The sequence below is a fragment of the Trichechus manatus genome, unplaced genomic scaffold, assembly GCF_000243295.1.
Source record: "Trichechus manatus latirostris isolate Lorelei unplaced genomic scaffold, TriManLat1.0 scaffold00016, whole genome shotgun sequence".
NCBI lineage: Eukaryota > Metazoa > Chordata > Mammalia > Sirenia > Trichechidae > Trichechus > Trichechus manatus.
The window spans coordinates 7272814-7296944 of record NW_004443952.1 but is presented as its reverse complement, the minus strand read 5'-3'; the positions used below and the strand labels follow the sequence as shown (position 1 = coordinate 7296944).

Sequence of the window (24131 nt, the reverse complement as noted above, 5' to 3'; positions counted from 1 at the left end):
GCTCGCTAGCTTTTAAGACCCCAGATGCCACTCACCAAAGTAGGATGCAGAACATCTTCTTAATAAACTGTTATGCCAATTGACCTAGATGTCCCCTGAAAGCATGTATAACCACACTCTTGATGTGACCCACAAAACCCTGTATCACGTGGCTCTTGCTTGCTTCTCCAGTCACATCTCAGACAGCTGTGCCTCTCACTTTCCACATTCCAGCCACAGGGCCTTTGCACAGGTTACTTCTCCTGCCTGGGTGGCTTTTCCCCTTCTCCATCTAGCTATTCCTACTCACTCCTCAGTTCTCACACATTATTTCCTCCAGGAAAGCTTCTCTGATCCCCCAAACTCAGTCATATTACCCTGTTATCTACTCCTACAGGACCCCATAATCCTCTTTCAGAGCACCAATCACAAATTATAATCAGGTAACTGTGTAATTAGTTACATCTTCACCTAGACAGAAAACTCCATGAGGGTAGATAGAGGTCATCTTTTTGTTTGTTTCCCACTGAATCTCCACCATATGTACAGGTCCTGGCATTATTATTATCCCTGTAACAATGCTACCGAAATGAATATTATTTTCCTTAAAATGTAAGTACTCTATTTGTTACGGATCCCTGAGTGGCACACACTTCATAAATATTTGATGAAGAAATGAATTAATAAAGAAATGAATAAATGGAGAAACAAACAAATATGGCTGGGTAAAGCATTACCTCAGGGCAGGGGGTCTGGATGGCTGGCATACGGGCTTGTTTGGAAGGAGAGGGCAGGCCTGTTGGCTGGCCGGGGGAAGGCGAAGGTGGAGGGCTTTCCAGAGCGGAATCTGACACTACTCGCTCAGGCTTCTGCTGGTGTTGGTCCATATGGTCCTTGAGCTCTTCCAGGCGAATTCCCAGTTGGAATATCTCTGCCTCCAGCTCCCTGGAATGGGGAGACATACACTGGGATCCCAGGACGGCAGCACATCAGACAGGTCTGGGAGGCCATTCTTCAGAGCAGAGGCTACCACAGGAATACCCTTCTGGGGCCCATTTAGTGCCATCATTTATCTTATGTAGAGAACTCAAACAAGATGAAAGAGGACTCCACTGGGAATCAGAGGGTCTCAGCCCAAGCCCCTGCTCTGCCACCAGTGGGCCGTGGGACCTTGAGTAAACCCTCGCCTTCTGACTTCAATCTCCCCGTTGTCCAACGAAGGGTTATGGATCTTATCTCCAAGGCCCTTTCTCATTGTGGCGAGTGCAAAGGGACCTAAATCTCAGCTTTCCAGTATTCCACTATTTGGATATGTTGCTAATTGGGATGGGGTTTCTCCCTGTCCCCCTGTGTATGAATTATGGGGGACAGATGCCTTCCTCCTGGCAACCGAGGGAACGCGGGGGCTGCTCATCTGTCCTCCTGGGTCTCCCTCCCCAGCACATACCTGCTGGGATCAAATTGCCCAGGCATCCCTTCGGAGCTGGCAGACTGCTGAGCCAGGTGCTGGTCCCTGCAGGCCTTCAGGTACTCCTCCTCTAGGGCCGCGTGGGCAGCCTTCAGCCACTGGAAGCCCTGAAATCAGAGCAGGCCAGAGGACCTCAGCGCCCAGGCTCCAAGCGCTCTGTCCCTGCAGACATGGTGGGCCATGGGACTCACCCTGGGTCTACAGAGACCTCCCAAGTCCCTAGGAAACAAAGGCTGGGGTTGGGAACCTCTGGAGCCTGCCTGCCCTTATCTAGCTCTCCCCAAGGAGCCCTCTACCATCAGACTGGCACAGCAGAGGCCTAAGCCAGCCTTGGTGCCAGCTCCAGAAGGCACCAGCCCTTTCTGCATAGACTTACACGGACATTGATGTTCCAAGACAGTCCCAGTGTCAAACATTCTGTCACTATGTTCCCATAAGGACCTAGTACTTGAGAGACCCTGGATCCTCATTCTTGATTTGTAAAACTGTGGGCTGTGATCAATGAGTTACTCTTTTCCCAAGTTCTCATAGACTATCAAGACAAATGATGTCATCACACTATTGCTAATGATGACTACATGTACTGAGCATTGAGACTCTGAGCTAAAGCACTCTGCATTCAGTTCATTGAATCTGCATCACAATCCTAATGAGTAGGGTATTTTATCATCTTCATTTAAAGGGGGGAAACTGAGGCACAGAGAGATTATCTAAGTTGGGGAAGATCACAAAGTGAGTGAACAAGTTGCAGAGCCAAGATTTGAACCCAGGCCCCTGGCTTCAGAGTTTACAGTCCTAACAATTATGCCAGGCTCCCCATAGTAAATGTGATAATAGCTAATACATGGCTAAAACTATGGAAGGTGGGATCATTATCCCAGACTTGTTATCATCATCATTGCTATCCCACTCACTCTATGCTGAGGGCAGACCAAGGCCAGCGACAACCTAGAACTCAGTCCTCAGTCAAGCTTGCTCTTCCAACAGTTCTCAATCTCCCTGGACATGGGGAAATTAGGATAGAGTGGAAGAAAATGAGTGGTTTTCATTTTCAAGGACCTTTTGTCAACTTAAAATGCAGCAAACTCCCTGGATATAATATGATACATACCAGACATCTGTAAATGTAAAAATGTGAGTGATGTCTATATAATAACATAGGAAAATACTCACACCAGAGTATCTGTTAGCAAAAGAGGTGTGCTGGTTACTCTCCCCCTCCCCCTCGGAACCTCTCTCAGTCCCTCACCCCATCCTACTTGGTGCGTGGAGCATCGGCTGGGCCCCCCACCCACTGGCTTCCCGTTGGGTCTGTCCAGTGGGCACACCCACAGGCGAGTCTGGGTGGGATGAGAGAGGCCTGGGAGTGGAAACAGCTTCCAGTGGTTGCTATGCCAGAGGCCTACCCATTCCACACTGGCTCCCTGTCGCTGGCCACACATCTGCGAACACTCCTTTCCTTCGACCCCCTGGACACCCCACTTTGAGAGCTCCATCTGCTCCTTACTGAGATCCGAGTGGTGCAGCAGGAATCTAAACTTTATATATGATTATAAAAAATAGCAAGAACAGTTGCCATCGAGTCGACTTCAACTCATGGTGACCCCGTGTATGTCAGAATAGAACTGTGCTCCAAAGGGTTTCCAATGGCTGATCTTTCAGAAGTAGACAAGACCTTTCTTCTGAGGTGCCTCAGTTAGCAGCCGAGTGCATTAGCCATTTGCATCATCCAGAGACTTCTACATGACTATAAAAAACCCACTGCTGTGGAGTCGATTCCAACTCATAGCGACCCTATGGGACAGAGTAGAACTGCCCCATAGAGTTTCCAAGGAGCACCTGGTGGATTCGAACTGCCGACCTTTTGGTTAGCAGCCGTAGCTCTTAACCACTACACCACCAGGGTTTCCATATGACTATAGTTATCTAAAAATACAGACACCAAATCTCTAAAGGAAATAAGCCAATAATTGTTAAGTTAGAGGTCTCCTCTTCCTTTTTTCCCCTAGTTCCCAAATTTTTGGCTATTAAAAAAAAAGGGAGAAAAGAGAAACAGCCTTTCTCTGGCTGCTGAGAAGCAGGATAATCAGTGGGAAGCAGTGCAGGGCAATGATCTTGACCCTGGACTTGGGAGCCAGGCAGACCTGAGTTGGGATCCAGGTCTTGACGTCTACTAGTTGTATGGCCTTCACATCGCCTCTCTGAGCCTCAGTTCCATCCAGTTAAACAGAAGTGACGACTACAACTGTTGGATTTTTATAACGATATGATGAAATAACGTACATCAAGGGCTTACCACAGTGCCTGGCACACAGTGTCATTGCTTAATAAGTGGTAACTATCATGCTATAATGATCACTATCATGGAAAGCCAAGCAGGAGCTGTTTGTTGTAAAAGGAGATGCTGTGTCTGGGACTCGCTGGTCTTGCAGCAAATGAAGATTCAGGGACTCAGCTATTGGAGATGGAGCAGTTGCCTGGAAGCGCCGTGGGCATCTCCTAAGCTGGGCAGTACCTTGAGTTGGTCCTGTGGCATGAGCCGTCCTGCATGCACCAGGCCTTCAAAGGACTCCACCTGGACGTGGGGAGGGGAAGGAACATGCTCCATTAACCTGGACTCAGGAGGATGGGTCCTGCAGACTCCCACATCAGCCACATCCACAGTTTTGCATGAGAAGTTGGGCCTGGCCTCGGGGTGGGGATTGTCTGTCAACCACAGGGAGGCTGGCGCTGGAAACCGGCTCTACCCCTGGCCTTGGCCAGGCAGCCCTGGGGAAGAACTGTGCTCCATAGAGTTTTCAGTGGCTGATTTTTCAAAATGGAACCCCCATGAATTTATGGACAGCAAAGCACATTTGCTTATGTCCCGTTAGACCTAGAAGCCAGGATATTTACTGCAGCTTGGCTGCGGGGAGACAGGAAAAGGTTTAAACACATATCTGTGGGAGAGTGTGCAGTCATTAAAAAGATGAAGGCACATCTGGGTGTTCTGATACGTCAACATCTCCAAGATCTATATTTCAGTCTCAAGGCAAGGAACCAAATGGTGTGTATAGTATGCTACCATTTCTATAAAATATATAGGGAATGAAAAATATATTTGCTTATACATGATAAACTATTTCTAGGAGAATACACAAGAAACTGGGGAGGAAAGCTGAATGGCTGGGGGACAAGGATGGGAGGGAGATTTTCTATTGCATGTCCTTTGTTGCTTTTGTACTTTAAACCATGTGAATTCACTGCCTATGCCAAAATAAATATTTAAATTTAGTACAATAAAAAAGTCAAAGTATAGCCATCTAAGATACATCTATTGGTCCCATCCTGTCCAGAACAAACGAGAATGAAGAAAACCAAAGACACGGGGACCAAAGGACTAATGGACCACATGAACCACAGCCTCCACCAGCCTGAGCCCAGAAGAACTAGATGGTGCCCGACTACCACCACCTTACAGCTCTGACAGGGATCACAACAGAGGGTCCTGGACAGAGCTGGAGAAAAATGTAGAACAAAATTCAAATCCACAAGAAAAGACCAGACTTACTGGTCTGACAGAGACTGGAGGAACACCCAAGACTATGACCCCTGGACACCCTGCTAACCCAGAACTGAAGTCACTCTCGAAGTTCACCCTTCAGCCAAAGATTAGACAGGCCTATAAAACAAACAATAACACACGTGAGGAACGTGCTTCTTAGTTCAATCAAGTATACCAGACCAAATGGGCAACACCTGCCCAAAAGCAAAGACAAGAAGGCAGGAAGGAACAGGAAACCTGGGTGAATGGACATGGGTACCCAGAGATGTAAAAAGAAAGGGGGAGAGTGCTGACATGCTGCAGGGATTACAACCAATGGCACAAAACAATCTGTGCATAACTTTCTGAATGGGAAACTAATCTGCACTGTAAACTTTCACCAAAAGCACAATTTAAAAAAGAAAAAAGTCAGGTACAGTGTAACAAACTTACCTAGTTATGTAAACCATTTCTATAAACACGTGGGTGTGAATGAACATTTTTGCATGAGTGTGCAAAACACTGGTAACATTGGGAGTTTCTTAGAGGACTCAGGGACAGAAGGGCAAGGGTGGGAGAAAATAATTATTTTTCACTGAATATACTCTTTGTACTGTGTGAGGGTTTTTACCATTTGTGTGTATTACCTTTACAAAAAAAAAATTTTTTTAGCTTAAAAAAAAAAAGACTAGGGATGACTTAAGGGGTCACTTCTAGGAAAGAACCAGGTCAGTGTTATAATGGATTATAAAATTAAACAATATAATTAATAAATTACACAATTATATATTATAAATATATCATATATGAATACTGTATGTTTATAATATAAATGGAACCCTGGTGGCACAGGGGTCAAGAGCTCAGTTGCTAACCAAAAAGGTCAGCAGTTCGAATCCACCAGCTGCTCCTTGGAAACCCTATGGGGCAGTTCTACTCTGTCCTATAGGGTCGCTATGAGTTGGAACCAACTCGAAGGCAACGGGTTTGGTTTTTTTTTTAATGATATATATTACATTTATATATTTATAATACCATAAAATACATTTGTATATGTTTATAATATACAATTATATAATTTACATAATATATTAAGGAGTCCCAGTAGCACAGTGGTTAAGTGCTCGGCTGCTAACTTAAATAGAAATATAATGTGCGCTACATATATAATTAAAAATTTTGTAGTAGCCACATTAAAAATGTAAAAAGAAACAGGTGAAATTATTTTTAATAATATATTTTACTTAACACAAAATATTACCTCAACATATAATTAATATAAAAATTACTAATGACATATTTTATACTCTTTTTGTTTTGTACTAAGTCTATGAAATCTGGTGTCATTTTACACTCACAGCACATCTCAGTTTGGACTAGCCACATGTAAGTGCTCGACAGCCACAGGAGGCTAGCAGCTCCCACATCAGATGATGCAGCTCTAGATCATGAGGGGTTAGCAGGTGGGCTGAGCAGAGCCTGCCCCAGCTCTGCCCAGTGTGTTGACTTGGCTTTGCTTTACTTTACTGACAACACACAGGACCAAGGAAGAAATGCCTCTTCCGTTAGCAGACCAAGAATGGTGACAATAAAAAGGAATGACGTACAGATACATGCTACAACATAGATGAACCTTGAAAACATGCTCAGCAAAAGAAGCCACACACAAAAGGGCACACATTGTATGATTCCATTTATATGAAATGTCCAGAATAAGCAAACCCATAGAGACAGAAAGCAGATTAGTGGCTGCCAGAGGCTAGGGCTAGAGAGTAATGGGCAGAGACTGCTTCTATGGGTATGGGGTTTCTTTTTGGGTGATAAAAATGTTCTAACATTGATTGTGGAGATGGCTGCACAACTCTGTGATTACACTAAAACCCAATGAATCATACACTTTAAGTGGGTGAATTGTCTGGTATGTGAACAATACCTCAATAAAGCTGTCAAAAAAATGGTGTTGTTTCTCTGAAGGAATTAGTTTATTTTATGGACATGGTGATACATGTAACTACTGCATTTCCCTTTTTGCATCAACAACTAGGAAGCTCAAAGTCAAATGTTTGACTCTGGTAGTGTTCAGGGTCCCACAGAACATTTTGTTTACTCATTTCATCTTAAGTTCACTTTATTTTTTCTACCCTTACTTCCCTTTACCCCAGTTTCCTCACTTCCGTTTCCAGAATGTAGTTATAATGTATGTGTTTTCATAAGATGCTTTAAAGCACTTTGGGAATAAGACCAAGTATATACATATAAATAGACTACAAACAATTCAGTTAGCTGGACTGTTTGATGAAAATCTAAAGGCCCTTTGAGAGGTAACTGAGAATTGATTTCTCTAATGAAATGAACTAAGAAAGTGTGGCAATTTATCCTGAAGAAAGAAGGTAGAATGAAGGCTCCTTTACTCTTCCAGAATCCTGAAAGAGCTGCGAGTCTCCCCTGAGAGCAGATCAAGAGTCACTTTCAAGCACATCTGGAGGAATCTGATGAGACTCAAAGCCAAAAGCGCAAGAGTTTAAACCTAGCTCTGGGCGACAAGGTAGACGCTGGAGCCACGTGGTCTCCAAAACCAGGGGAGGGGCTCATGTTTCCCAGATGGCTAAGTTAACTCTGGTCCCGAGGCAGGAAAATGGACAAGTTGGCCTTGTCCAAGCAGGCAGAGGCTCTGCTTTCACCAGGCAAAGGTAGGATTCCACTAACCTTGGCCAGGAACCGGCTGGCCTGAGAAGCCACTGACTGGGTCCGCTCCCCTGAGGGCTGGTCACTGGCGACAACCTGGTTCTTCTGAAGCCATCCTGGGGTGGAGGCGTTGGTGGGTGAGGAGGGTCTTGGGTCTCCTTGGGCCGACTGCCACCCTGGAATACACAACCACTGAAGGTTGGAGTCAGGAACAGTCCCTCTGGGGGCTGAAAGACAATACCCGCCCCCTCAAAACCACCACCTCCACCATCAAAATACAGCTCAGTAATTCCATCCCATCTTCACATCAGCCTAAGGCACTGGGCAAGGCAGAGTGTTGCCCCCTTTTACAGGTGAGAACAAGGTCTACACCTGCCCTGGTTCATATAGCTGGAAAGAATGGAGCCAACGTCAAGCCTTTTGGTTCCCAGTCCTTACATTTCCCCCACCAAACCAAGCCACTCAATGTCGTGGTCAACAGCGCGGGCTTAACTAAGAAAGATGTGGGTTCAAGTCCTGGCCCTTCCATGTAGTGGCTGTATGACCTTCAGCATGTCACCTCTTTGAGCCTTGGTCTCAACTGTCAGTGGGGTAACAGCAATGCAGACTTGTCAGGTTATTGGGGGGTTGACAGAGATCAGGGGTGTCAAGGGCTTAGTGCAGGGCCCGGCCATGGTAAGGCTCCACAGATGAAACTGCTCTTAGTTAGGCAGCTCACCCAAGATCACCCAGATAATGTCACAGAGCCAGGATTTGAACAGGCTGCTCTGACTTAGAATGGGACACTTTCCACATCTGCAATTGACTTCTTCAAGTCAAAGGGCCTTGCCTTACCCCCGACCTGAAGTCAGTGCCATCCCAGCGTGAATACATACCCTGAGAGCAGAATCACAGCCAGGAGGACCCCTCAGCTGTGTTTCTTCTCTCAGACTCACCTGAAACCTCAGAGGGCTGAGGGGCCTCTGTGGGGCCTGGCCGCCACTCCGCTGTGCGGGGCTGTGGAATGGTGAAGGACAAGACTTTGGTCCCCTGGGACACTGTCCCCATGTGGGCACTGTGGCTGGGCTGGGGCGGGTCCGAATACAGGTTCACCTGGGAGAGGGGAGCACAGGCAGAGCCAAATCAAGGTTGGGCAAACCCACCCAAAAAGCCTCATCTTCAGTCACGCCTTCCATCAGGCCCTCAACACACACGACTTGTTAGACTAAATCCTGCCTTTTAATGAAGACTTTGGGAGGGGGCCAAATACTGGTGAAGGGTTCGCATGCCTTTTCATTCTCTTTTGATGGCAGTCCTGAAGGGAGGCAGAGCAGGGACCATCACCCCCATTTTACAGAACAGGAAACTAAGACTCGGAGAGGTTAAGTCATGTACTTAAAATCTCCAGTTGGTAAGTACTTGAATTAGGATGAAAACCTGCTCTGTATGACCCAAAAGCCTATGGTTTCAACTATTATTAATTTTTATTAATCATATGTAATAATAATTTATAATATATTATAACCAATACATTATACAAATCTCCACTCTTTGAGAATGAAATTAGTATTGCAAACAGCCCAGTTTGTAGGAGAGAAGTCTACAGTCAGGCAGATAACCAAGGAAGGCCATTTGAAGTGTCAAATTTTAAGAGAACCACATATTGTACCACGGTTTAGAGCAGGGACTGGTAAATTATGGTCTGTTTTTGTAAATAAATTTTTAAGTACAGCATGCTCAGTTGTTTATGTAATGTCCACGGTTGTTTCTGTGCTACAGTGGCAGAGGGATGCATAGTTGTTACAGAGACTGTATGGCCCGCAAAGCTTAAAATATTTACTATCTGGCCCTTCACAGGAAGTTGCTGACTCTCAGGTTAGAGCGTGGGCTCTGTAGACAGATTCAGGCTTCACATCAGGCTCCACCTCCCCACCTTTAAGTCCTGGAGCAGCTGACTTAACCACTCTGTGCACAAAGGGCTCAATAAATGGCAGCGGCTGCCATCACCATTGCCATCATCACCACCATCATCATCACCACCACCATCACAATTGCCATTGCCACCATCACCACCACCACCACCACCACCATCATTATTTATGCAACCATTATGGAAGCATTTCCCATTGGAAAAACTGTATGACTTTCTACAGCATCACCTTGGAAAATCTGCTCTCCCAACTGCCTCACTGGCACCTGCTTGTCATGGTGTCAGGTGGGTTATCTTTACTGCCCCCCTGCTGCCCCAAGGCCAGGTGATGGGCAGGAGTCAGGGCAGCCTGGTGGAGGCGGCTTTCTGGCCCCCAGGGAGGCAGCCTCTCCCTGCTTAAGCAGCTCTTCACATCTTGGCTGTGGCAGAAAATCTACTCTAAAGTGAGGAACAATCAGCCAGCAAGGCTGCTCCCCTCCCCCACTTTAGGGCTGGCCTCATTGGATGAGAACAAAGCAGGATTTGAATAATCCCCTTGGCCATCTGCTCACACTCGCCTGTGAGGGCCAGCCCCCTGGTACTCCTCTCCTCCTGAGGTGACCCAAATCCCGGGGGGAGGTTCCCCGTTGTGCTCCCCACCCAGGTCCCTGGGCCCACCAAGGCCCAACACAGGGGCTGGGGGGCTAGAAACAAGCAGCTCCCAGGCTGGGAGAGGGCCAGGGAAGCCACGAGGCCCCTTTGTCTCAGGCATCAAAGAGAAGCTTGGAAAAAACAAGGAGTCGAAAGCCTGTGCAGATGCCCATGGATGGGGAGATGGGGTAACTGCTCAGCTGCTCAGGCCTGTTCCTCCCAGGACGTGCTTCCCTGGACACAGCCTGGACCCACCCAGGGGGCCAGGGCACCCCTTTTAAGCAGGTGTGTCCCATAGGTGCTCCACAGATACTGCTACCTCAGGGGGGTTCATCAGGATTCTGTGACTGGCTCAGCAGAGAGTTTGGAAAACACTGGGTTAAACGAATGAATATTCTCTGCACAGAAGGATTTCTCACAGCCTTTAAAATGCTAATGACTTTATGAATGGGGCAGGGGGGAGGGGTAGAGAGAGAAGTGTTTCCCCAACTCCTTTGAACACAGACGCCTCCCTCATCACTTCCCTACCCCCCCACCCCCACCCCCACTACCAGGGGCTCTGGACAAACTAGCGACCTTGTGAACACACTTTGGGAGAGGTGGTTTTATGCCCTCTCCCCAATTCTTTCTGAGGTGACTTCTGGTCTCCCTCACCTCTTGTAGTCACCCAGATACCCCTACAACCAAGGTGGGGAAATGGGGCGAGGGCAGGTGGCAGGCAACAAGGCAGCTAATGTGGTGAGATGACCATAAACTCCGGATGACACCAGTGTAGAGAACAGAGCCCACCAGTGACTCCTGATAAGCCCGGCTCCCAGCCCCATTCCCTCCCAGCCCCACAGCTGGGCTCCCTGGCCCCGCCCCCAACTCCCAGGCTCAGGGTCCATCAGTGTTCTAAGGCCAGACTGCGGAATGATGGAGCCCAAAGCCGGGGAGCTGTTCAGCCTCTCTCGTTACCGATCCCTCGATTAGATCTATTATTGCTCTGCTAGAGAAGGTGGTGGTAAATCATGGGCTCTGACACCATATTGGGGCCCCTGGTGGCGCAGTGGTTAACAGCTTGGCTAGCAAACAAAAGATTGTCACTTTGAATCCACCAGGCGCTCCTTGGAAACCCTATGGGGCAGTTCTAATCTGTCCTATAGGGTGGCTATGAGTCGGAATCGACTTGACGGCAATGGGTTTGGTTTTTTGGTTTTTGACACCATATTGCTGGGCTCAAACCTCAGCTCTGGTATTTGTTGAGTGACTTGGGCAAGTTAATTAACTGCTCTGTGCCTCAGTTCTCCCAACTATACATTACTTAGGACCATGGTCATACACGTCACTTATTAGTAGTAGTACTAGTCATATGACCATCATTCTTCTGCCGTGTCCCCTTGCCTCTGCCACATACCCCAATGCCAGGGCCTGAGTCCAGCTTACCCAGGCACGGTAAAATGAGCACCCACTCTGGAATCAGACAGACTTAGGTTTCATTCCCACCTAGGGCTTCGAACCAGTTCCACCACAGATATCCCGAATCAGAATCTACATTTTAATAAGATCCCCAGGTGATTCTTACATCTAATAAATTTTGAGAACCACTGCTCTATTAGGGGTTCTCAGAACTGGTCCCTATCCAGCAGCATTAGCATTGCCTTGGAACTTGCTAGAAATGCAAATTCTCAGCAAAGGTTTGAACGTGAAGCCCTGTTGCCAACTTTGCCTCTTACTAGCTGTAGGATGTTGAGCAGCAAGCTACTCCACCTGGCTGTTTGCTCATGTGGAGAAGATCTAATGAGATGGCCCTTGGAGGACACTTAGCCTGGGCTCTGGCACCTTTTAACTGCTTGGCGGATGTCAGTGTCCTTCCTGTGGGTCCCCACCAGTTGCTGCCCCTTCCCTACCCACCAGGGATGGCCTGGGTGGCCCAGGGCAACATCCCCAGTCTGGCTTCCTTCAGGTTGGTCCACTTCTCCCCCTGCGAGCTCTGACAGAGTGCAGGAGGCTCAGCAGGTCCAGGGGGGTCCCCCCAAGCTCAGTTTGAACTGGGGTCCCTGAGAAGGGCTCTGAGTAGGAACTCTGGGGTAGCGTGCACAAATCCCAGACAGAGTGAGGAAGTCCAGCTTCCATCCTAGCTCCCCTTCAGGCCCCCATGGGACCTGGGGCAAGCTGCCTCCCCACTCTGGAGCTCTAAGTTTTCCGCTGGGGTTGGGACTGGGAGCCCTGCCCCATGCTGCCTTTCCAGGGCAGCCACCAGATGCTCTGAGATTAGAGTGAGGGGTAGTTAAACTGGCAGAGTTCAGTTTAACTATGTATACCTTCCCTTGAGAAGAATCTCTGGCCAAGGGGTCATTGTTCCGGAAAAGGGGGTGAACCATTTCCAGTCTCTACCACTTTCCCTTCTCTGACACACAGACACACAGACACACAAAGACACGGAGATACACACACAGAGAGATAGACACACACACACAGATGCGCACGCGCGCGCGCGCACACACACACACGCCTCACCAACTCCCCCTGCCCCTCCCCCCCCCATCTGGCTCAGTAGTTCACAGAACTGGAAGGAGCCGTAGACATCTGGTCTCGCCGTTGGCTTCTAGAGGCAAGTCTGATCAACCCCCTTTACAGATGTCCTCAATGAGGACAGGATGGGAAGAGACCTGCCTGCAGATGCAGGGATGCATGAGAACTCCTGCTCCTAGAACAGGGCCCCTTCCGTTTTCTCAACATGGTTGCCTCCCACTTGTGGGTCACAGGAAGTGCCTCTAGATGGGCCGTGAGCAGAGCCAGCAGCTGGGAGGGATCAGGGAGCATATGGGGGAGCAGGCCTGTGTGGGCCCTGGGAGATAGAGCTGGTGAGGATGCAGGGAAAGTCCCCATTTCTGCATTGTAGGTCCCCACCCCCTCCTTCACGGCTGCCTGATGGGGCAAGAAGGGGTTGTGGGGCAGGCCGGAAGCCACGAGGGGCTGCAACACTTCCCACTTCCTTCTTCACCCCAGAAAAGCAGAAGGTGCAAAATTCACAGCCGCCTCCTAAGATGTGGTAGAAGCTGGGTAGGGCTGCAGCCTGCTCTACTGGGGGGCAGGGGGCAGGGGGCAGTGGGATGGATTTCCCCCTCCACGCTCTCCCTGTCTCACACTCTTGGGCATTTGGTTAGGGGTGAGGGGAGAGTCTGTGGGGGGAGATGGTGTGGAAGGAAAAAGGCAAATGTGTGACCCAGGAAGGATCAGGTCCAGGAAACAAGTACCAGGGGCTGAGCAGAAATTCTGTGTTACACCCTTGAGGCTCAGAGAGCCCAAGTAACTTCCTTAAGGTCACAGAGCCGGTCAGGAGTCAACCTCAGGTGGTCTTACTCCAGAGCCCATCTAGAAGTGGGGAGCTTCTGGTGAAATTCTTGGGCTCCTCGGATTGTACGATTCAAGGAAGTCACAGCTTATCAACAGCAAAGGAGACTGAGCCCAGACAGGGCAAGGTCATTGCCAAGGTCAGAGGGACCTGTGGTCGAAAAGGGACTGGGGTTCCCCTGTCCTCAGGTTCTCAGAAGATGCAAAAGGCGGTTTGGCCCTTCTCTAAGATGATGGGAAAGTATCATCTCCCTGGGGTCCCAGTTCACACCTCCAGGGCCCCCAGCCTTGGTACCTTGGCCGCTAGGCGCAGATGGTCAATGGTGTTCTCAGCCTCTGCATACTTGGTGAGGAGCTTGTGGTAATCCTCCTGCAGGAAAGGGAGGGCAACATGGTCACAAGGCATGGTACCCCCTCCTCACTGGGAGAACCCTTGCAGGCAACCCCCTGTCCTGCCCATGGGGACTTCTAGGTTCCTCAAAGTAAAAGAGTTTGCTGGTGGGAGCAGAGCAGACCCCTTCAGGCTCACATGTCCAAATTCGGGAGCGTGAGAGGGGCCAGGAGAACTGACCCACTATCCCCTCCTCCACTGTCATAGTCACACAGTGATGCAGGATGAGGACCTCTGGGCTGCTTTACCTTGATGTCTGACCCCCATCACAGCGACTGGAATGACTTGCTTATTTGTCTGAATTCCCCACCCACCTGTCAGCTCCGTGGGGGCAGGCTCACATCTGCCTTTCCCACTGCTCTGTTCCCAGTGTCCCTAGTATGTGCTTAATAAGTATTTTTAATGAATGAGCCCAAGTAACTTCCTTAAGTTCACAGAGCTGGTCAGGAGTCAACCTCAGGTGGTCTTACTCCACAGCCCATCTAGAAGTGAATGATTGAATGAATGACTGAGCAGTAGAAAAACAGAAGACTCAAAAATCACAATTCTGTCTACTCAGTCACTACTTAACTTAAAACCAAAGTTTCATTAAAACAAGTCATTATAGGAAAAAAAAACAAAAGTAAATGTCATTGGTCACCTTTGAAGGAAACTGACTCATTGGGAAAACAGCTTTAAATCAAAAAGACAGAATCAAGCATTTATTCTGTGTTTTCCATATGAATAATACCTTGGTAACCAAATAGTTGATGAGGGCAAGTTTTACTGCATAGAAGAATTCCAGCAAATAACCGCAGAAGGAATGATGGAATACTATCATCAGAACACCTTAGAATACTGCCATTGTGTCACCCCAAGTGAATGACTAGACAATGACCATCAAAAGCAAGAGACCAGCAGGCATCCCCATCTCCTGAGGGAAGCACACAGACCACCCATGAAGTGCTCTTGCCAAAAAATCCCTACCTGCATGGTGCTCTGGGCTCAGAGGGAAAAAGGCATATGAACTAATGATTACAAGCTAAAAAGGCCTCCAGCTCTACACCTCCCAGTATACAGGAAAAACAGAGCACAGCAGGCACACTGATAGATACCCGGGTGCACGAGCAAAGCCCAGAATGTGGGAAACTCCACAGCACGGATCTGGTATCCTCAACAAATAGATTATCCTTTGCCATTGAGTTGATTCCAACTCATAGCAACCCTATAGGACAGAGAAGAACTGCCCCACAGGGTTTTCAAGGCTGTACGGAAGCAGACTGCTACTTCTTTCTCCCATGCAGTGGCTGGTGGGTTTGAATTCACTTAACCATGTACCACCAGGGCTCCCTAACAAACAGATTTCAAGGAAGAAACGAGTGGGAGGAGAAACTTACAGATTAAAAGAGATTGGGGAAAAAAAGAGTCTTGAAAGGCAAATAGGCCTAATGCAGTATCTGGATCTTGTTTGGCTCCTGACTTGGACAAGCCATTTACGAGACACATGGGAAGAGCTGAACACTGACGAGATGTTTGATAATATTAAGGAATTGGTGTTAAGTTTTAGGAGTGATAATGTCTTTGTTTAAAATGAGTCCTAATCTTAAAACAGAGCCCCGGTGGCAAAGTGGTTACGAGCTCAGGCTGCTAACCAAAAGGCTGGCAGTTTGAATCCACCAGCCACTCCTTGGAAACCCTATGGCACAGTTCCACTCTGTCCTATAGGGTTGCTATGAGTTGGAATCAACTTGACGGCACACAACAACAATCTTAAGACACACACACTAAAATATTTTTTGGATAAAATGATTTGATGTCTGAAATCTGCTTCAAAAAAATCCAGTAGGGGTGGGTGGGGGAAGAGGCAGGGCCATAGATGAAAAAGTTTGGGGTGAGCTGCTAATTGTTGAAGCTGGGTGCTGGGTGCATGGGGGTTCAGTATACTATTTCTTGTGTATGTTTGAACTTTTACGTAAGAGAATTTAAAAACAAACAAAATAAAGGATTATCCTTGCAACAAGAGTATAATCACTGCTTATGAACAAAAAGCTTGGGTCTATCTTCATGACTCTGGGTAGAACCCTCTCTCCAACGGCCTGGGACTCCTGGCCAGATCCAAGGCCTCCCCACCACAGACAGTCTCCAACCCAGGCCAACGGTACCTTGGTGACCTTCCTGAGCCATAAAAATGAGTCCAGCTTACCTGGAGCTGATGGACCAGCTTGGTGGCTTGTTCTGGTGTCTGGAACTCTTGGGGTACCCTGGTGATAGGGTGGGCAGGAGGTGGGTCCTTTGCTGGGGAGGCTTCTTCGCTGGTCAGCAGCACCTCCTGCACAATCTCGGCAGGTGACTTGAAGATCAGGGGCCCTGCAGGGCCCTGAGATTGCCAGCTGTGGCTCTTTGCCTTGGGGGGATGGTAGCTCTCATCTTTGGGGAACCTCACTCGGGGTCCCACCTTGGAGAAATCAGGGAGTGGGTAGTTCAGCCGTCCCTGGCCATACTTGGAGGCATCAGAAGAAGAGCGGCCAGCCAGAGTGGCTCCCTGCCTGGGCAGCCTGTCCTGCTGGGCTGGCCTAGGCCGAGGATTTGGGGGGCTGACAGAGCCAATGAATCGGGAAGGAAGCGGCTTAGCAGGTATCCTTGTCCGCTTCCAGGCTTGGTCCCCGGGCTGAAGGTGGGAGAGGCTGGTGGTCTCTCTCCATCCATCTCCAGGACACTGGAGGCTCTGGGGTGGGGCTGCTGAGGAGTCATGGAATTCTGTGGGAGTTGCCTGAGCAACGCTTCCTCTAGTTCTGTCGTCTGGATTTAGAAGGTGGCAGCCGAGGCTCTGTGGTAAAGTTTCTACCAGGGGAGTTGGCTGGGGAATATGGGTTTCTCCTTCCCAGGTAGAATCAAGGATGTCACTGGGGTGGCCGAGGCTCACAGTCCCACTGCTCCAGGACCTTGCAGAGCAGAGGTCAACAGATGGGCTGACCTCAGAGTGTTCTGAAAGCTTGTCTCCACTGGCTTTGTTGCCTGAGGCCACCCAGCCTCTTGCCTGATCCTGCCCCAGAGCCACAGAGCTGGAGCTTCCATTGCCCTCTGAGTCCTGACCAGTCTCATACCTCAATCTTGGGGAGCTCTCCCCACCTTCCTCAACCTCCTGAGGACTTCCGAGGGCCTCATCCGGCTCCTCTTCAGTCATGTCCAATTGATGATCTTGCTGGGGGAACCAGTAGACAGGCAAGTTGGAACTTTCTGGGCTGTCCACATCCTCTGCTTCAATCTCTGCAAGGACAGGTCATTGCTTGGCATATATCGGGTCTGAACCTGCTGTGCAACCTTACCTAAGTCACCTCACCTCCTTTGGCTTACATTTACTCATCATGTGGTGATAGCAAGAACCCCAATGAGTCCCCCATATGGCCAAGTGTTTATCTGACATCTCCTCTTATTGTCTCAAAGGTCCTTTAAGCACCAAACCCGAACTCATGACTCCCCTACCCAAAATCTTGTCCTCCCCTCAGTGTTCCCCATCTCAGCAATGGCAACACAATCCCATCCAGTTGCACAAGCTAGAAACCTAGGAGCCATCCTTACCATCTCTCTCCCCTTAACCCCTGTAATCCACTCTGTCACCTGGCCCTTTCAATTTTACCTCATACCTAACTCTCAAACCCACATACTGCTCTACAAGTCCACCACCACCACCTTTGCCCAAGCCAACATTCCCTCTCGCCTAGACCACTACAGTAGCCACCTAACCATGTCTCCAATCCTCTTCCTCATCCCCCATCTTAAAACCTGTCAATATCTTCCTGTTGTTCTCAGGATAAGAGCTGTCCCTTTAATATGGTCCTCAGGTTCCTGCCACTCTGGCCCCCATTAGCTCTCTGATTCATTTGTCTACACATCCCCCAGGTCTCTCCCTGCTCCAGCCACACCATGTACACAGCATGTTCTCTCTCACCGTGGGGCTTTGCACATGCTGATCCCTCCGCCAGGAAGACTCTTGTCCTCCCTTTGCCTAGTTAATTCCTATTTGCCCTTCATGCATTAGCTTAATCTTTAACTCATTAAGGAAGTCTTCTCAGATCTTCCTGACTAGGTCAAAGCCTCCCTTTTATAGGCTCTCATAGGACTGGGTACCTGTACCTTATAATACTACCACAGCTGCAGTTTTCCATTTACCTATGTGATTGTTTCATTAATACTTGTCTCCCTCATTACACTGCAGGCTCAATGAGGCAAGGACACTGTTTCAGTTCACAACTGTATCTGCATAGTAGGTGCTCAAAAATATTTGCACCTGACTGAATGGAAAGTAGGAAAGAAGAAAAGGAGGGAGGGAGATAAGTTATGCAAAGCTTCCAGAAAATAGAGAGTTGTAATTATTATATAGTAGGTGCTCAAGAAATAGTCATCCCTCTACCCATTCACCCAGCCAGCCAACCACCTATCCTTTCACCATCCATCCACTCATCCATCTACCTACCTACCCACCCACTCACTCATATATTACCTATCCACCCATCTCTCCATCCATCTCTCTCCATCCATCCGTCTCTCCATCTCTCCATCCATCCATCTCTCAATCCATCCATCCATCCATCCCTTCATCCCTCCATCCATCCATCCGTCTACCTACCCATCCATCCATCCGTCTACCTATCCATCCATTCACCCACTTACTCGTACATCACCTATCCACCCAGCCATCATCCATGCAGTCAATGTTTATTAAGCACCTACTCTGTTCTAGACACTGGATCAGCCTCTGGGACATATTCAAAGTTTTGTGAGACACACTCTGGGTATCACAAAGCACAGACTCTCTACTCTGGCCAGATGCACCTTTGTAATAACTCTTGCATCACTGTGTTCCCCTGTCCTCTTCCCCTCAACCTTGGCACCTCCACCTCCCTCAACTCCATAAAATCCCCTTCAGCAAGTCTGTCTTGTTTACAGCAGCACATCTGAAGCGTGGAGAGGTTAAGTAACCTGCTGAGAATCATGTAGTGGCTCAGAGCAGTCCTGGACCTAGAACCCAGGCCCCAGCTATGCAGGTGAGTTTGCCTCTGCTGCTAGTGGTGAAGTGAAGAGCATGGGCTTTGTATCCATGGAGACCTGGGTTCAATCCCACCCAGTTCCTCTGACCCCTCACTGGGTAGCCATGGGCAAGTTATGCCTCTCTGAGCCTCAGTGTCCTTATTCAAAGTTGAAATTAGTCCTTCCTACCTGGAAGAGGGTGGTCAGGAGGGAGGGAGATCAGGCCTGGGTCCTGCTCAGCCCTGTGCCTGGCACACAGTAAGGCACAGGAGGTGGTAGCAGCTGTTACATCATAGCAGTGTGGTTACCATGTGACCCCCTGGAAGAGACGCCTCTGCTCTTTCAACTCTGCCAGTTCTCAGAGGTGGAGTCACCCTCCCTGAGGGAGAGCTTGGAAGCAGTTCCTGAGTGGGCAGGTGCGGCAGCTCAACCAGACCTAGTAATGGCTTCTCTAGCATCCACATGGGGCCTACCCATTTCCCAGAATTATAACAGGAAGATGCTCCATTCATAACCTAAGTGCAATAGCTACCACACATCGAGCTCTTACTATTCTCAACGCTTTACACACTTGATCGGTTTAACCCATCACGACCATCGACACCAGTATTATTATTCCCATTTCACAGATGGGAAGACCAAGATTCAGAGAGGCAAAGAGAGTTGTCAAGCAAAACTAGGATTTTAGTCCATGGTGGTCTCAACACAAAGGGAACACAGTTATTGCAGAAAGCAAGGGACACCAATGTAGCCATTGCTAATTGGGATCTTAAAAATCTTAAAAATTGGTTACCCCTTAGACCTAGCAGTTCAAATTACCAAGGAAATTATCAAGTGTGCAAAGATGTACTAATATATAATCACAATATCAAAAAGTAGACAGTACCCCAACACCTACTAGTAGGGGACTGGCCTAATAAGTTATGGCCCAGCCACACCATGGAATTCTATGCAGGTATTAGGAATAACTTGTGGAAGAATATTTGAGGACATGGGAAAATGTTTATGTCCATTAAATTAACAAAAAAGTTGGCTACAATATAGTATGTAGAATACTGTTCCATATTCATGTTACATTTGTATATCTATACATACGGAAAAGAGTGGTTGGGGGGTAGGTGGAATGATCATTTTTAGTCTTCCCTCTTTTTGCTTATATTTTCTGATTTTTCCACAGTGAACAGTATTACTTACATAGTTTAAATCTTTTAAATTTTTATTTACATTATATTAAACTATAATTTATCATTTTAAATTATAAATCATTTATCATTTAAATTATAGACTTTAAATTTAATTTAAAATTTAAATTACAGATTTTAATTAAAAAAATATAAAGCACCTTCCACCACTCCCCATACCAGACAGTGAGGTGTGGGTGCAGGGATGCCAGAAGGTATGACAGAGTTGGGGGACAGAACTGGGGGCTAGGGAAGTCAGTCTCACCCTCTCCTGCAGACTCTCCAGATTCAGAATCCTGACACCCACCAGCCTGTGGGTCCCACTCCATGGGTAGTAGGTGCTGCTGGGCCAGGTGGAAGTCCTCCAGGAGCTCAGGGCTGGCGGCATTGGGAAAGGGCCCTTCTTCTCCACAGCTGCGGGTTCTATTCCCATCAGCATCTTTCTCTTCCTCGGCCCAGGCCCAGCGCCGCCGCCGCCGCCGGGGCCCCTTCCCCAGGCCCAGCTCGGCCCAGTGGACCTCAGTCCCCGAGCTGGCCATTGGGCCTGGCCCGCACTTCACCTGGGCCGCTTCATCCTCAGGAGACGGAGCTGCTGCTGTGGGCACCAGAGTCACAGCTGACTTCTCTCAGCACCCGACATCCTGCCTGTGGCCTGTTGGGGACACAGTCAAAGGACAGCATGACTCCTTAAGTCCCCTGCTTTATTCAGAACAAAAAGTTACCAGAGGGACTCTGGGATCAGACAGCCTGGGTGCAACCTTGGGCAAGTCACTCTGCCTTCATTGTCCCCATCAGTAAAACTGGGATAGTAATTCCTCTTTCTCAAGGGTTTTGTAAAATTACCTGAGATGCACGGTAAAGAGTCCAGCGGCTGAGACCTTACAGCTGGGGGAAGGTGGACAGATGACCCGGTGACTACAAATCAAAGCGAGAGGTGATGGGGCAACATTGAGCTGGGGCCTAAAAGGCCTAGGAAGTCAGGGAAGGCCTCAGTTTAGAAGCCACTTCCTCTGGGAGTCTTCCCTGAGCTTCCACAGTAAGAGGGATGGTAAAAAGGGCAGCATTCCAGGCACAGGGATCAGCGTGTATATACAGAGTCTGGAGGCAAGAGGGAGCGACCCTACCAGGTGCTTTCCTGGACGTGGAAGTGGCTTCCCGGTGGCTGTGGTACTGTGGACAGGGGCTGGGCAATACGGACAACAGAGAATGTGGGGAAGGAGAGGTGGTGGGCAGGGCAAGGAGGGCCTCTTGGAGTTCCAAGTGCATCCCGGGGTCTGGGAGGGAGCACTGAGGGTTTCAGGCATAGGAGAGTACCATCAGAAGTACAGCTTAGAAGTTTCCCTCTGCCTGCTCTGGGAGAATGAACCAGAACAGGTAGACTGGCCACAGAGGAACCCATTAGGAGGCCGTGGCAGGGGAAGAACTGCTGGAGAACTCTTTCCTGCCTTCCTTCCAACCTCTCATCTCCTTTATCTTCCTCCTTTCCCATCCTCCTGTTACCCCAAACATTCTCCAAATGCCTCCTCTGTGCCAAGCACGGTGCCGGGCCCTGGAAGCACACACAGATGACAGACCAGAAAGGCATAGCCCCGCCCCAGGAGACCCCAGTCTGGGAGGTTCCACAGAATCACAGCAAGTCAGCGTGGCAGGGGCCTCCAGGTGAGATCGCACAAAGGCTGGTTCCACAGGTGGGAACACGCAGCCCAGGGAGTGGAGGGGCCTTGTCCAAAGCCACACTGTGGACAGGCCAGCCTCCCGGCCCTCCATGCTGGACTGTAACTCCAGACCTCCCTGGACAGACACGTCTGTGTTTCAGCCTCGTGAGCGCTTGGATCCCCGTCAGGAGCCTTGATTTGTTGAGAAAAGTCAGCAGGCAACTATTTCTGGACAGATAGTTCCCCAGGGAACGGTCCAGCCAGAGCAGGGCTGGCTTCTCAAGGGCTGGAGTAGGAACAGGGAAGGACATTCTCACCCATTAGGCTACAACGCCTGCTCCTTAGACCAGGGCTCAGTGGCTTCCATTCTCTCTCCCCGACCCAGTCTCCCTCTCTGGCCCCTCCAAACACAGAGCCCCAGAATTTGCTCCAGATCGCCCTGTGCCCCCTTCCCCCACCCACAATCCCCACCATATATGCCATGCCCATTCTGTGTCGGCTTGGGCTAGAAGCGTATTTGTTCTCGATTTGCCCTCACACCAAACATACAAGGCACAGGAAAACTATAGCATGGAATAGCGACTTGGCCAAGATCACCCAGGTGGCCAGATTTGGAAATGTCAGTTCTGACCCAGTTTAAATTTTTTTATCGCACTGCTGTCCATCACTAAAAACATGTTTGCTCGTGTGCTCACATGCACAGCTCATCCTAGTATATTACAGGCATTAGAAAAAAAAAACAACCAAAAATAAAAATTTTAAAGATATGATAGAAAATAAATATTTTCAATGTAAGTTCTAATCCTTGCGTCCCATACCCTCTGGGGGGCCTGTATCCCTCATTGAAATCCCTGCCACAGTTCTTAACTACAGCATGCTTAAGAGTCCTCTGTTGTTATTGTTTGGTGCCGTCTAGTTGATTTGGACTCAAAGCGACCCCATGTGACAGAGTAGCAATGCCCCATAGGGTTTCCTAGGCTGTAATCTTTATGGGAGCAGATAACCAGGTCTTTCTCCTGCATAGCCAATGGGTAGATTCTAACGCCAACTTTTGTTTAGCAGTTGAGAGCTTAAGTGTTGTGCCACCAAGGGTCCTTTAAGAGTCCTTTAAGAATTCACATTTCTGGGTCTGCCCAAAGTGAGTCTGAGTCAGTGGCCCTGGGATGGGGCCCAGAATCCGCATTTTAAACCAGGGCCTTGGGCAAGGCCCTCCCTTTGATGCCCCCTGCACCTTCTCAGCCCTGCTGTGTTGGCAGGTGTAGGAGGTGCTGGGCTGAGCAGTTGCTTTTCTTTCTGAAACCTCCACTGAGGAAGGGACCCGGGAGGCGTGTGGTTTTTAACTTTTTTTAGGGCCTTTTTCTAGCACAGCCACAGAGCAGCCTGCCCAATCATAGACGCCTCCGGGTGCACAAAGGGGAACATCTTGTCTCCTGGGGTAACTCAGTCATCGCAGAAGTCTCACTGCAACCAGGGGAAGCTGCGCATCAGAGGCGGCTGCGGTCACAGGCTGGAGTTTTGCAAAGGCCCCTCAGGCCCCTAAACCTGTGAGCCTTTCCTGAGAAAGGTCTCTGCCTTCCACGCAAGCTATAGCCCTCAATGCCACCGAGCCCAGGACCAGCGTGGCACACCAGCACACATCGGGTCAGTCAGTCAGTCAACAAACACACACATGTGCCAGCCACATGCCTGCCTGGCAGGGCGATGAGACACCTCCCTGGGCTGCTGTGAGAGAGAGCCAGCCTGGGTGAGTGGAGGCCTGGCCTCGGCCTGGTACAGCTGCTACTCACGGTGAAATACTGGGTTCTCCCCTTGCCTCTCTGGGCTTAAATCGTCCTCACTGTAAAATGGAGAAAATGCAACCTGCTCTTGCTGCCACAAGAGCAGTGCCGCCCTGCTAGGGTGGGCTGGGAGGTAGGGATGGCACTAAATGAACTTTGAGATTCCTCCTTGACTCCACTGGCTTCTGGGGGCAACAGCCTCAGAACTGTAATCCTCCCTCCTCCTCTCTGAGGTTACATTTCAAAGGAACATATACACTGAGCACCTCCTCGTTGTTGTTAGCTGCCTTCCAGTTGATTCTGACTCATGGCAACCCCATGTGTGCAGAGGAGAACTGCCCCACAGGGTTACTAAGGCTGTGACCTTTAGGAGGCTGATCACCAGACCTTTCTTCTGAGGAGTCTCTAGGTAGATTCAAACCACCAACCTTTCGAGTAGTAGTTGAGTGCTTAACCAGGCAAAATAACTTAAAAATAATAATAATAAAAAAGAAAACTATGATTTCCTACTGTGTGCCAGGCATACACAAGACACAAAGAACACAGAAATGAATAAAAGTGTTCCAAAATTTCAAAGGGGGGTGTACAA

The 24131-nt window shown here is 48.9% G+C and overlaps 1 protein-coding gene across 1 annotated transcript in view; it reads right to left on the bottom strand.

Moving 5' to 3' along the window:
* Window positions 1–23921, bottom strand: part of AKNA (AT-hook transcription factor) — a 45938-nt gene extending 22017 nt beyond the window's left edge. The window contains exons 1-8 of the mRNA XM_004372132.2: window positions 20375–23921; window positions 16104–17167; window positions 13826–13900; window positions 8591–8747; window positions 7677–7831; window positions 3963–4022; window positions 1427–1554; window positions 717–924 (exon numbers count right to left, since the gene is read on the bottom strand). Coding sequence (XP_004372189.1) covers window positions 717–924; window positions 1427–1554; window positions 3963–4022; window positions 7677–7831; window positions 8591–8747; window positions 13826–13900; window positions 16104–17167; window positions 20375–20648 — 2121 coding nt within the window. The 5' untranslated portion in view covers window positions 20649–23921. The remainder of the gene's footprint in view (window positions 1–716; window positions 925–1426; window positions 1555–3962; window positions 4023–7676; window positions 7832–8590; window positions 8748–13825; window positions 13901–16103; window positions 17168–20374) is intronic.
* Between the last annotated feature and the right edge of the window lie 210 nt (window positions 23922–24131).